Here is a 12,330-nt window from a genome sequence, read left to right as displayed (position 1 = left end):
AACCCACAGGAACTCGCAAGACATTTTCGTCTTGCGAAGCAAGCCCATAGGAAATTCGTTTTGCGAAGCACCTCCAAAACGGAAAACCCTTTCGTCTAGCGGGTTTTCCGTCTTGCGAGGCATTCGTCTTGCGGGGCACCACTGTATTCTGAGCGAAACAGCGGATGTATGATTTTTGTGGCCACAGACATTATCTCCCTCCTGATCGCTTACCGATCAGCTGCTTCCTTTCAACACCCCCTCCCTTCTTGTTTGCCTTAGTGTCTTTTCCTTAGCTGGAGCAGTTTTTTGCTCCTCCTTTTCTTCTAATTTCTCTCCTCTCCTTATTGCTTTAGTCTTCCTGTCTCCTCTCCTTGCAAGTTCGCAGTCTTTACCTCCCTCCCTCCCAGGCAGCCTCCTTTATCGCGTCCCTTATCTCCCTCCCGATTGCTTGCCAATCAGCGGCTTTGTTTCAACACCCGCTTCCCTCTTTCAAAAAAATAAAAGCACAATCTGCTTTCTGCCCCTGGGCAATTCGGCTCCAGGAACCACGCGTTCGCTCCATAAGACGCGCAGACATTTCCCCTTACTTTTTAGGAGGAAAAAAGTGCGTCTTATGGAGCGAAAAATACGGTGTGCAGACTCGGGATATGCAAGTAGTCTCTTGTAGTCTCTCTTCCCATGTAGCAACCGTTGCTAAGGCCACAGTGTGTTTGTGGCAGGTGGGGGAAAAAGCTGCACCTGTTGAACTAGAAAGCTGCTACAAAGCTAAACATAAAGGGGCAAATAGCCCTCTCTTACCTGCTAGGACCAGGATAAGTAAGCGGGGGCTGTTTGCGTGTGAGCACCCAGGGAAATAGGGTGTGGGGAATCTGGAGGGGTGCTGTTGGGGGGACGGGAATCCGGTGGGACCCCCCAAAAATGTACCTAAATGAAACATCATTCCTGGATTTTTGGGGGGGTGGACTAGATGACCCCTGGTGTTCCCTTACCAACTCTGTAGATTCTTGCTTTGCGAAAAGAACACACACAATTCCTCCCCCATTGTTTTTTCTTTAAAAAAATCCAAGTTTAACATTTATTGATGCAAGGTTTTCTATTATTTTTTCCCCTCCTTGTCGGCGACTTTTTAAAAAAATTGAAGCGGCTTTCCAAAAAACGGTAAGTTCTATTTACAGCGACGAAAGAAACCACCCAGGTTTTGGGGGTGAGGCAAGGAATTTCTACCCCATCCCAAAGATACCCCCCCCCTTTGCAATAATAATAATTAATAATAAGGTAATGTCAACCGGCCCAGGCAAAATCTTGCTCTCTCGTTCCCCACCCCCCGTTCTGAATTCAATTCTTTTTACGAATTGCATGAGGTTCCGTAGCAAAAGCAGATTGTTTTAAAAATATAAAGTTTAAACAGAAGGGGAGAGCGGGTAATCTGGCATGTTTTCCCCATTTTGCATATAGAATCGTCGATCTGGAATGGACCATGAAATCTCCTTTATCCAAAGTTTAGGAGCAATTTAGTGGCAGCGAACGTGCATTAAAAAATAATAATAATGCCACTGGGAATTTATATAGGAAGGGAAAGGAATGATTTTTCCAGCCTCCTGAGCGACCTCATGCCAGTTCTGGGGCGGAGCCAAACGCTAAATGTGGGCGGAGCAAGTTTCTGTGGACACCCCCTTTTTCTTAAAGGCCCACAACTACCACTCCTCTAGTCCAGCATTCTTCAAAAAAAATTGGGGGCGGGGGCGTCCCCAGATCTAGCTGGACCACAGCTCCCATCATTCCTGGCCACTGACTGAGCCAACTGGCGCTGATGGGATTTGTAGTCACATCTTTGCAGAGTGGAGGAATCTAGGTTGACGATCGCTGCTCTTGGCTGGCGGAAGCAGGTGGGGGTTTTAATAAATTGGGATGCAGAGAGTTAAATAAAAAACCCTGCAAAAGAGCGCCGCCCTCCTGGCCGCTACAGGAATTTTGCCAGCTTTAAAAAAATAATCCAAGATTCTGGGTTTTTTGGGGGGGGGGGTGAGAAGAGAGGGAAGGGGGGAAATGTGGGGATTCCCCCACACCAACAACGAATCATGTCTTGCGAAACCAAAAAACCACACACATTTAAAAGAGGCAAGGCCTGCTCTGAACCAGTATTAAATCGGGGTTTGGCGTGGGTTTCTTGACCAGAGGCTACTCCCCCCCCCCCCCGCTCTGGGGGCTGGAGGCAAAAAAGTGGGCAGGGCCACGGATGTGAATTTCGCCTCTGTACAGCAGGCCATATTACGATATGCCCAAGAAACCCTCTCATCTTCCATCGGGGAGGCGGTCCGAGTGCGAGGGTGTGATTCCAGCCCAGAGAAAACACTCAAGGGAGGTGCAAAAGCAGGGTTCCCTCAAGCCGCCCCCCCACAAGCGCTGCCCCTCTTCCGCCCCGTTTACAAACCATGCCCCCAACTCAAATCCCCAATATAGAATCCCAGCCCTTACGCCGCCCCTCTCCCCAAAAGACAATCCTTCTCTGCAGCATTTTTTTGGAGGGGTTGCCTAGCGCCCCCCAAGTACCCCGGGTGCTCCTGGTGTCTTCGAGGGGCTGTGAAGTCCGAAAAAGCCGGGAGGTGGAGAGAAGAAGGCAGTCCAGCCTGCCCCATCGTAGGTCCCCCATGGAGAGCGTCTGAGAGATGGGGACGACCAAAGTCGATCTCTAAATGTGTTTGGATCAGCAGTTCCGAGTTGGGAGAGGCAGCGGAGATGGGGAAGAGTTTATTAAATTATTATTCTTTGAAAGGACCTCACCGTTTTGTCTCCACGGCGGTCAGTCCAGGTTGTATCAAAGGAGGCGGATGCTAGGGAAATGTTTGGGGACCAGTGGCGTCGGTCCGTAGCGAGAGACATTGGGGGGCCGTTGCCCCCCGGGGTCACAACTCGGACAGCTGCCCCTGTTTCCAGTAGGAGATGGTGTCGTCGGCGTTGGGAGTGGCCGGTCCGGTCCTGCCTGGCCACGGGGCGCCCCGGCCCCCACGCGGACCCCGGGACCCGCGGGAACCTCGCCCCCGCCGCGGGCGTCGCTCCACGCAGGACCGGGCGCTCTCGCTCTGGAACGGGTTGAGGAATCCGGCGCCCATCTCGCCGTCGTTCCGCGGGGTGCCAGGAGGATTGCTCAGAGGCGGCAGGCTGCTGGGGGAAGCCTTGGGAACCAGGAATGAGAAAAGGGGGGTTAATTCCGTTCATCGTAAAATTGTAAAGGGACCCCTGACCGTTAGGTCCAGTCGTGGCCGACTCTGGGGTTGCGGCGCTCATCTCACTTTAGTGGCCGAGGGAGCCGGCGTACAGCTTCTGGGTCATGTGGCCAGCAGGACTAAGCCGCTTCTGGCAAACCAGAGCAGCGCACGGAAACGCTGTTTACCTTCCCGCCAGAGTGGTACCTATTTATCCACTTGCACTTTGACGTGCTTTCAAACTGCTAGGTGGGCAGGAGCAGGGACCGAGCAACAGGAGCTCACTCCCATCGCGGGGATTCGAACCGCCGACCTTCTGATCGGCAAGCCCTAGGCTCTGTGGTTTAACCCACAGCGCCACCCGCGTCCCATACATAGAAGGGGCCATCTAGTTCAGCCCCCTGCAATGCAGGAATCTTCCACCCGATGTGGGGCTTGAATCCACGACCCTGAGGTCAAGGGTCCCCGTGCTTGACCGACAGAACTACCTCAGCCAGCAGAACCCAGCTCCCAGGGGAAACCTCAACAATTGGTTGTTTTGAAAATTCAAGTTTCTAGCCCATAGGATGCTGGAATAGACCTGTCTGGAGGGCCAATGGAGTGCGCCTCCGGGGGTGAACCCAGATTGCTGCGTTAGCAGTACTGAAGTGACCTCCCTCTGGGGGGCAAGCCTAGCAGTGGGTCTGGAGGTCTTGGGCTGCCCAGATGACAAGACCCCCGTCTCGGCCTCAAAGATGGGGGTCCGAAGGAAAGCAGAGCAAGACGTTTGGCTGGGATGCAGGAGTTGCTGGAAGGAGGCGTATAGGGCGCTGTCTAATCGTCTTAGGGACTCCATTCCGGATATGTGTAGGGCTTAAAAGGTAAAGGTAAAGGGATCCCTGACCGTTAGGGGATCTACTTGCACTTTGACCGTTTATCTACTTGCACTTTGATGTGCTTTCGAACTGCTAGGTGGGCAGGACCAGGGACTGAGCAACGGGAGCTCACCCCGTTGCAGGGATTCGAACCGCCGGCCACCTGGTCAGCAAGCCCAAGAGCCACGCCCCTGCCTTAAAAATAAAGCAAGTTTCTGGTCCTCAGGACTGATTTAAATAAAGAAACATCCTAGGGGATGTTTTGCATGCAGAGCAGAATCGCCCTTGGAGGGCCCCCCCCGGCTGAAACAATTCCCCAACAGTACCCCCCTCCAATTAAACAGACCCTATCCGCTAGGCCCTCCTGCCCTGCCCTCCCCCAGGGCAGCACCAGGCAAAATCTCACCTTCGACATGGGTTCCATTTCACCAGGACCTGTGGATGAAACAAGGAGGCGGTTGGAATGAAACATTTGACCTCGTTCCAGACCCTGTTGGAAGGGGCTTGGGGATTAATAATAATAATAATAATAATAATTTATTTATATCCCCAACCCCCGTCACTCTGGGCAGAATATTAAAAACACGATAAAAGATCAGTCATTAAAAACTTCCCTAAACAGTGCTGCCCTCAGATGTCTTCTGAAAGTCTGATAGTTGTTTATTTCCTCGACATCTGATGGGAGGGCGTTCCACAGGGTGGGTGCCACCACCAAGAAGGCCCTCTGCCTGGTTTCCTGCAACCACACTTCTCGCAGGGAGGGAACCGCCAGAATGCCCTCGGAGCTGGACCTCAGTGTCTGGGCTGGATGATGGGGGTGGAGACGCTCCTTCAGGGATACTGGGCCATTTAGGGCTTTCAAGGTCAGCAGCAACACTTTGAATTGTGCTCGGAAACGTCCTGGGAGCCAATGTAGGTCTTTCAGGACCGGTGTTATGTGGTCTCAGCAGCTGTCCCCAGTCCCCAGTCTAGCTGCCGCATTTTGGATTAGTTGTAGTTTCTGGGTTACCTTCAAAGGCAGCTCCACGGAGAGCGCATTGCAGTAGTCCAAGCGGGAGATAACTAGAGCATGGACCACTCTGGTGAGGCAGTCTGTGAGCAGGGAGGGTCTCATCCTGCGTACCAGACGGAGCTGGGAGACAGCTGCCCTGGACACAGAACTGGCCTGCGCCTCCATGGACAGCTGTGAGTCCAAAATGACTTGTGACACCTCAAAGGTCCTAAGAACCGGAGTCGAGAGACAAAGGAACCTACGGACTATGTTGAATCAGCAAAGTTTAACAGCTATAATAGGAGACTCTAATGAGGACTAGTTGCTTTTTTGGGTGGGTTTTTTTCTCTTTTTTTGTAAGCCTTTCTCAGATTATGAAACCAAACGCTACAGCATGAACAATCCGTGAGCAGGACAGGCGGTTCTTAAACCCACCCAAAGATCCGTTCATGTGTTGTGGCTCCATCGCGTTCATTCCGGGCATTGCGCCTTCGGGGCTCAGCCCCATGGAGAACTAAAAATGGGGAGGGGGAAGGCAGGGAGAGGGACAGGGTGTATGGGGTGGGAGAAGTTGGGTGGGGGGTGGAGAAAGAGTTAGTGACTTCGCGACCCTCCCTGCTTCTCGACCCTCGGACCCTTGACTTTGTGACTCCTTGACCCTCGGACCCTTGACTTCCTGACTCCTTGCTCCTTGACCCTCGGACCCTTGACTTCCTGACTCCTTGCTCCCTGACCCTCGGACCCTTGACTTCCTGACTCCTTGCTCCTTGACCCTCAGACCCTTGACTTCCTGACTCCTTGCTCCTTGACCCTCGGACCCTTGACTTCGTGACTCCTTGCTCCCTGACCCTCGGACCCTTGACTTTGTGACTCCTTGACCCTCAGACCCTTGACTTCGTGACTCCCTGCTTCTCGACCCTCGGACCCTCGACTTTGTGACTCCTTGACCCTCGGACCCTTGACTTCGTGACTCCTTGCTGCTTGACCCTCGGACCCTTGACTTTGTGACTCCTTGACCCTCGGACCCTTGACTTCGTGACTCCTTGCTCCCTGACCCTCGGACCCTTGACTTTGTGACTCCTTGACCCTCAGACCCTTGACTTCGTGACTCCCTGCTTCTCGACCCTCGGACCCTCGACTTTGTGACTCCTTGACCCTCGGACCCTTGACTTTGTGACTCCTTGCTGCTTGACCCTCGGACCCTTGACTTCGTGACTGCTTGCTCCTTGACCCTCGGACCCTTGACTTCGTGACTGCTTGCTCCTTGACCCTCAGACCCTTGACTTCCTGACTCCTTGCTCCCTGACCCTCGGACCCTTGACTTCCTGACTCCTTGCTCCTTGACCCTCGGACCCTTGACTTCCTGACTCCCTGCTCCTTGACCCTCAGACCCTTGACTTCGTGACTCCCTGCTCCTCGACCCTCGGACCCTTGACTTCCTGACTCCCTGCTTCCTGACCCTCAGACCCCTGGCTTCTGGACTCTCGTTCCTGCTCCCACCCCACCATCTTGCCCCTGGTCCTGACATCCTCAGCTGGGACTTCGATCGCCCATAGACGAGACCATGACAAAGGGATTTCAGCACCCAGGCAGGTGTTCATATGTGGACAGCCTGGGCACAAGCCATACTGAGGTTGTGTTCGATAGGTACTTACGCTGAGCCGACTTCCGGGGGGTCCGATGGGATTCATCAGGTACATGCTTTCACTGGAGTTGGTGGAGTCTGGGGGAGAGAAGGGGGGGGGGAGATGAGACAACCCTGTAGGGCTCTTAAACTCAGCCTCAAATCTCAAAGGGACCCCTGACCATTAGGTCCAGTCGCGGCCGACTCTGGGGTTGCAGCGCTCATCTCGCTTTACTGGCCGAGGGAGCCGGCGTACAGCTTCCGGATCATGTGGCCAGCAGGACTAAGCCGCTTCTGGTGAACCAGAGCAGCGCACGGAAACGCCGTTTACCTTCCCGCCGGAGCGGTACCTATTTATCTACTTGCACTGGTGTGCTTTCGAACTGCTAGGTTGGCAGGAGCAGGGACTGAGCAACGGGAGCTCACCCCATCGCGGGGATTCGAACCGCTGACCTTCTGATCGGCAAGTCCTAGGCTCTGTGGTTTAACCCACAGCTCCACCCGTGTCTCTTCTCAAAGGGTAACTGTGATAATAAATGTTTCCTGGCAGAATGAGTCTTGTGATATAAGGAAGTGTTAGAAAAAAAAGTTTTAACTAAGATATAGAAAAGTATTAACAAGAAACTGTGTAAAAACAATTTGAATGGAAAATAGCACAATGGGCTTAGCAGGAGCTTCCTGCAGCCAATCGGAAGCCGTGCCTCGGTTTCCGAACGCTTTGGAAGTCGAACAGGCTTCTGGAATGGATTCCGTTCGACTTCCGAGGTACGACTGCACTGACAAGAAGTAAATGAACTGACAACCTTTCCTTCTGGGCTGTGTAAAAAGCACTCACCTCCAGGGCTGGGCAGGAGGGGGGTGCCAGGGGGCCCCCCACCACCAGGGGGGCCCTGTGGGGAAGCAGAGAGAGACAGGACGGTGGCGTTTGGCTGGGTCTATAAGATAAACAGAAACCCAGAAGTGTTTTCATGAGATTTCTCCACCAGTTGGCCTCCCCAAAGAGACTCGCCCTGCCCCGAAACTCGAACACCCCTTGTACGAGGGGTCGGTGCCCCCAGCTTCTCACTCCGCCCCATGGGAAACTCACCCCATAGCTGCCTGGAGACGAGGAGGAATACGGGACCTGAAAGAAACCAGACAGAGAGCGATGTACAGTGGCACCTCGGGTTAAGTACTTAATTCGTTCCGGAGGTCCGTTCTTAACCTGAAGCTGTTCTTAACCTGAAGCACCACTTTAGCTGATGGGGCCTCCCGCTGCTGCCGCGCCGTTGGAGCACGATTTCTGTTCTCATCCTGAAGCACAGTTCTTAACCTGAGGTATTATTGCTGGGATAGCGGAGTCTGTAACCTGAAGCGTATGTTACCCGAGGTACCACTGTAATAGGAGTTCGGGTACTGAACCCATTGCTTATCCTGCCCTCTGGTGCAACAGAAAATAAGATCGCTCCATCTCCCTTTAGATATTGGAAGATGGCTCTTATATCTCCTTTCAGTCTCCTCTTTTCGACTGCAATAGGTCTTACAGGAAAAGGCAAGGGGTGAGAAGGTGAGAAATGGCTTAGTCATGTATAATGAGATAAGAATCCAATGTCTTTGTTCAGACCTTTTCCTGTAAGACCTATTACAGTCGTTAAGAGTCGTCAACAGGCTCATCTCAGCTACCTGCCAATCTCCCATTCCCACCACCCTTCTGAGTAATACCCCTCCCCACCTTCTCACTATATAGAAGGGTCTGGCAACTTCTGTTTCAGTGTATCTGAAGAAGTGTGCATGCACACGAAAGCTCATACCAAGAACTAACTTAGTTGGTCTTTAAGGTGCTACTGGAAGGAATTTTTTTATTTTGACATATACTGCTAGCAAGCCAGTGGTCCCCTGCCCTATATTTGGGCATCTGGCTAGGGTACAGTTTTCGCGCAAACACCCTTATACATATCCGTGGACAGAGCACGCATGAGCACGCATAAACAAGCCTTTCTCTGTAAGGAGAAATCACATCGGTAAGGTCTTAGGAAGTGGGGTTCAAGTAGAGTGGACGAATCCTGCAGTTCAGAATTTTATGGCAGGGGTGGGTTTTTAATTATTTTTTTTAAAGTTACCGAGTTTGCATTCATATTTGGCCAGGGACTTCGCACTCCAGGACCTCTGCAAAAAAGAAGAGAGAGAAAAATATATACATTGATATATTCTATTGATTATTTTAGCCATTTTTCGGAAGCACCTTGGACTTTGGACTGTTTCTGGGCTTGTTCAGAGCATTCGACCCTGCATTTAGGCTGCATTGCGATGTTCTATTGTCGTCTGTGAGCCGCTTTGAATAGAATAAAGGTAAAGGGACCCCTGACCATTAGGTCCAGTCGTGGACGACTCTGGGGTTGCGGTGCTCATCTCACTTTACTGGCCGAGGGAGCCGGCGTACAGCTTCCGAGTCATGTGGCCAGCAGGACTAAGCCGCTTCTGGCGAACCAGAGCAGCGCATGGAAACGCTGTTTACCTTCCCGACAGAGCGGTACCTATTTATCTCCTTGCAGTTTGATGTGCTTTCGAACTGCTAGGTTGGCAGGAGCAGGGACCGAACAACAGGAGCTCACCCCATCGCGGGGATTCGAACCGCCGACCTTCTGATCGGCAAGTCCTAGGCTCTGTGGTTTAACCCACAGCGCCACCCGCGTCCCATATAATAAAAAAAACAACCCAACAGCCCCCTCCCCACAAAAAACCCCCACATTTTAAAAGGGCATAGGATGTCAATCAGACCAACTAAAAGCCTGGTCAGAAAGGAAAGAGGCGGTCCCTGAGGTATTGCGGTCCTGAGTCATTTAAGGCTTTATAGGTCAGAACCAGCACTTTGAATTGGGCCCGGAAACTAATTGGTAGCCAGTGCAGTCGGAACAGGATCAGTGCAATGTGCTCAAACTGTCTTGCCACCCAGTGAGTGAGCCGGCCGCTGAATTCTGCACCGGCTGAAGTTTCCGAACCGTCTTCAGAGGCAGCCCTACGTAGAACGCATTGCAGTAATCTAACCTTGAGGTTACCAGAGCATAGACAACAGTAGTTAGGCTACCCCTGTCCCGATAGGGACATACCTGGGCCACCTGCCGAAGCCGATAGAAGGCACTCCAGGCCACCTGAGCCTTGACCAACTGTTGCAATGCCAGCCTGAATATTTACCGTATTTTTCGCTCTATAACACGCACCAGACCATAACACGCACGTAGTTTTTAGAGAAGGAAAACAAGAAAAAAAAATATTCTAAACGAAATAGTGGATATATGATTTTTGTGGTTCGTGCTGTGGCCACAGACATGTGATCTGACAGTTTGGAGTAGCCCAATGCAAAAATCCTGAGGATCCATGTGGATCCATGCTTTGTAACCACGGAGGAGGGAAGGAAGGGGAACCATGGATACTCCGCTCATGACTGCAGCAGATCCCCCCCCCGCCACCCGCAGGCATTCGCTCCATAACACGCACAGACATTTCCCCTTACTTTCTAGGAGGAAAAAAGTGAGTGTTATGGTGCAAAAAATACGGTATTTATTATACAGTCGTGCCTTGGGTCCCAAATGCCTTGGAACTCGGACGTTTCAGCTCCTGAACACCGCAAACCTGGAAGTGAGTGGTTCTGGTTTGCAAACATTATTTGGAACCCGAACGTCTGCCGGGGCTTCCGATTGGCTGCAGGAGCTTCCAGTTTCCAGCTGTCTACCCCCTCCCCAAAAAGGAAAGAAACCCAGGGGTTCCTCACGTGCTCATCGCCGGCATGCCAGGCCCTGCAAAGGATCCATGTGGGGGTCTCATCACAGCACCGTAACTCTGGAAGGTAAGAAAAGAGGTGTATTCCCATGACAAGGTGAAGGGCTTTCGGGAAATGATATAGAATGAATGGAAAAGGGTGTTTAAATTGGCAGTCTCCACCCCCCCCAATACCTGAAGCCTTTTTACTAGGAATAATTTGGACAGAAGTTCTGGGACAGCTGAGTTTATTTATGTACGGGACAACAGCAGCCAGACCTTTCTACGCACAGAAGCGGAAAGGTTACCAACGGAGGAGGAATGGCTTACGAAACTGATGGGACTATGCTGAAATTGACTGCAAAATTAAGAGGACATAAAGGTAAAGGGTAAAGGGACCCCTGACCATTAGGTCCAGTCATGGCCGACTCTGAGGTTGCGACGCTCATCTCGCTTTATTGGCCGAGGGAGCCGGCGTACAGCTTCTGGGTCATGTGGCCAGCATGACTAAGCCGCTTTTGGCGAACCAGAGCAGCGCATGGAAACACTGTTTACCGCAGAAGGGCGGCGCTTCAGCGGCCACCGTGGCGCCACAACCACCTCATGCAGGGCTCACGGGCGAGAGTCTCTCTCCCTCCCTCTCAGGCGGAGAAGGGCCAATGGAACTCCTCGCGCCAGGACGCCCCGACATGCTGCTTAGCATCCCTTCCAGCCAGTGCAGCATCTTAATGTAGTGATTTCGCCCTCTGCATCCCTTTCATAACTCTATTTTTATAAATCATTTGTCCACCCATAGTTCAAGTTTTCTGTCCATCCTACCAATGTATGTAACTCTTGACAATAGCTTTTCAACTAAATGATAAACTTTCCCCATTCTTTATTAAAGAGGTCCTCTTCCTGGTTTCTAATTCTCCCTGTAAGCTTTGCCATCTTGACGTCGTTCATCACTTTTGTCTGCCGCTCTTCTTTGGTGGGAGTTGTAGACCCTTAGGATCATCCAGTCCAACCCCTGCAAAACGCAGTCAGTGGCAGCAAAAGCAGCATGGCTCCATCAGTGCCGGATTTCTGTATAAGCTAAGCCAAAATCCCTTATTTTGACTGCTGATCCCTTATTTTCGAGGCTGCTGGTCCCTTATTTTCAAATCTGTAAGTTGACAGCTATGCTCCTGGTTCAACCAGAAGGGAGGGCAGCTGGTTGCAGCAGAAGAAGACACCCGGGACTCTTCATCTCTGTTCCCTTGGCCGCCACCCTCCTCTGCTGCTTCAGCCTCCAGTTCTGAACTGCTCTCTGGCACAGACTCTCCCCGCTCACTAAGTCCTGTTGCCTCTCCAGCTTCTGACACCTCCTCCTGCCAGTCTTCTCCCTCTGACCACTCATCGTCGTCCCACCACCAATCCCCGGCCTCTGCGCCTCCTTCCCTTTGGGGGGGGGTCCCCCAATCTGGTTCCTAGGACCGTCCCTCTGTACCCAACCAGTCTGCAACCCCTTCGAAGGGACGCAGGAACCTCAATGCGAATTCTGGGCATTTGGTGACCCCGGGCATCAGTTTGGGGGCGCTCACCTGTGGGGCCATCCCTGTCAGGCCACGTGGGGGGCTCATGCGCTGCAGTGGACCCACGGAGGGGTGCCCTGGTGAGGAGAAGAGAAGAGAAAGAACAAGAACGCGCTTAAGGCAGTGACATAGAACCAGCTTGCTAACCTCATGAGATCCGTAAGCTTGGGGTTTTTTTGGTATTTGTTTTCTATTATTGTTGTTCTTGTTGTTGTTGTTATTGTTATTTTATTTCAACAATGTAATTATCATTCATATATATATATATATATATATATATATATATATATATATAATGCGCTGCGTCTGCGCATGCGCAGGTTGCGACTTGGCGCTTCTGCGCATGTGCAAAGCACAATTTAGTGCTTCTGTGCATGCGCAAGCACCA

At 51.9% G+C, this 12,330-nt stretch overlaps 1 protein-coding gene across 1 annotated transcript in view; it reads right to left on the bottom strand.

Annotated features, from left to right (window-relative positions):
- Positions 1 to 1,027: 1,027 nt before the first annotated feature.
- SSBP4 (single stranded DNA binding protein 4) overlaps positions 1,028 to 12,330 on the bottom strand; it is a 44,267-nt gene continuing 32,964 nt past the window's right edge. The window contains exons 9-17 of the mRNA XM_082206525.1: positions 11,952 to 12,019; positions 10,403 to 10,470; positions 8,754 to 8,799; positions 7,742 to 7,777; positions 7,490 to 7,589; positions 6,686 to 6,753; positions 5,466 to 5,544; positions 4,446 to 4,474; positions 1,028 to 3,155 (exon numbers count right to left, since the gene is read on the bottom strand). Coding sequence (XP_082062651.1) covers positions 2,886 to 3,155; positions 4,446 to 4,474; positions 5,466 to 5,544; positions 6,686 to 6,753; positions 7,490 to 7,589; positions 7,742 to 7,777; positions 8,754 to 8,799; positions 10,403 to 10,470; positions 11,952 to 12,019 — 764 coding nt within the window. The 3' untranslated portion in view covers positions 1,028 to 2,885. The remainder of the gene's footprint in view (positions 3,156 to 4,445; positions 4,475 to 5,465; positions 5,545 to 6,685; positions 6,754 to 7,489; positions 7,590 to 7,741; positions 7,778 to 8,753; positions 8,800 to 10,402; positions 10,471 to 11,951; positions 12,020 to 12,330) is intronic.

Source organism: Podarcis vaucheri (genome assembly GCF_965113315.1).
Source record: "Podarcis vaucheri genome assembly, chromosome: 18".
In the NCBI taxonomy this organism is placed as follows: Eukaryota; Metazoa; Chordata; class Lepidosauria; order Squamata; family Lacertidae; genus Podarcis; species Podarcis vaucheri.
This window is presented reverse-complemented; position numbering and strand designations above follow the sequence as displayed.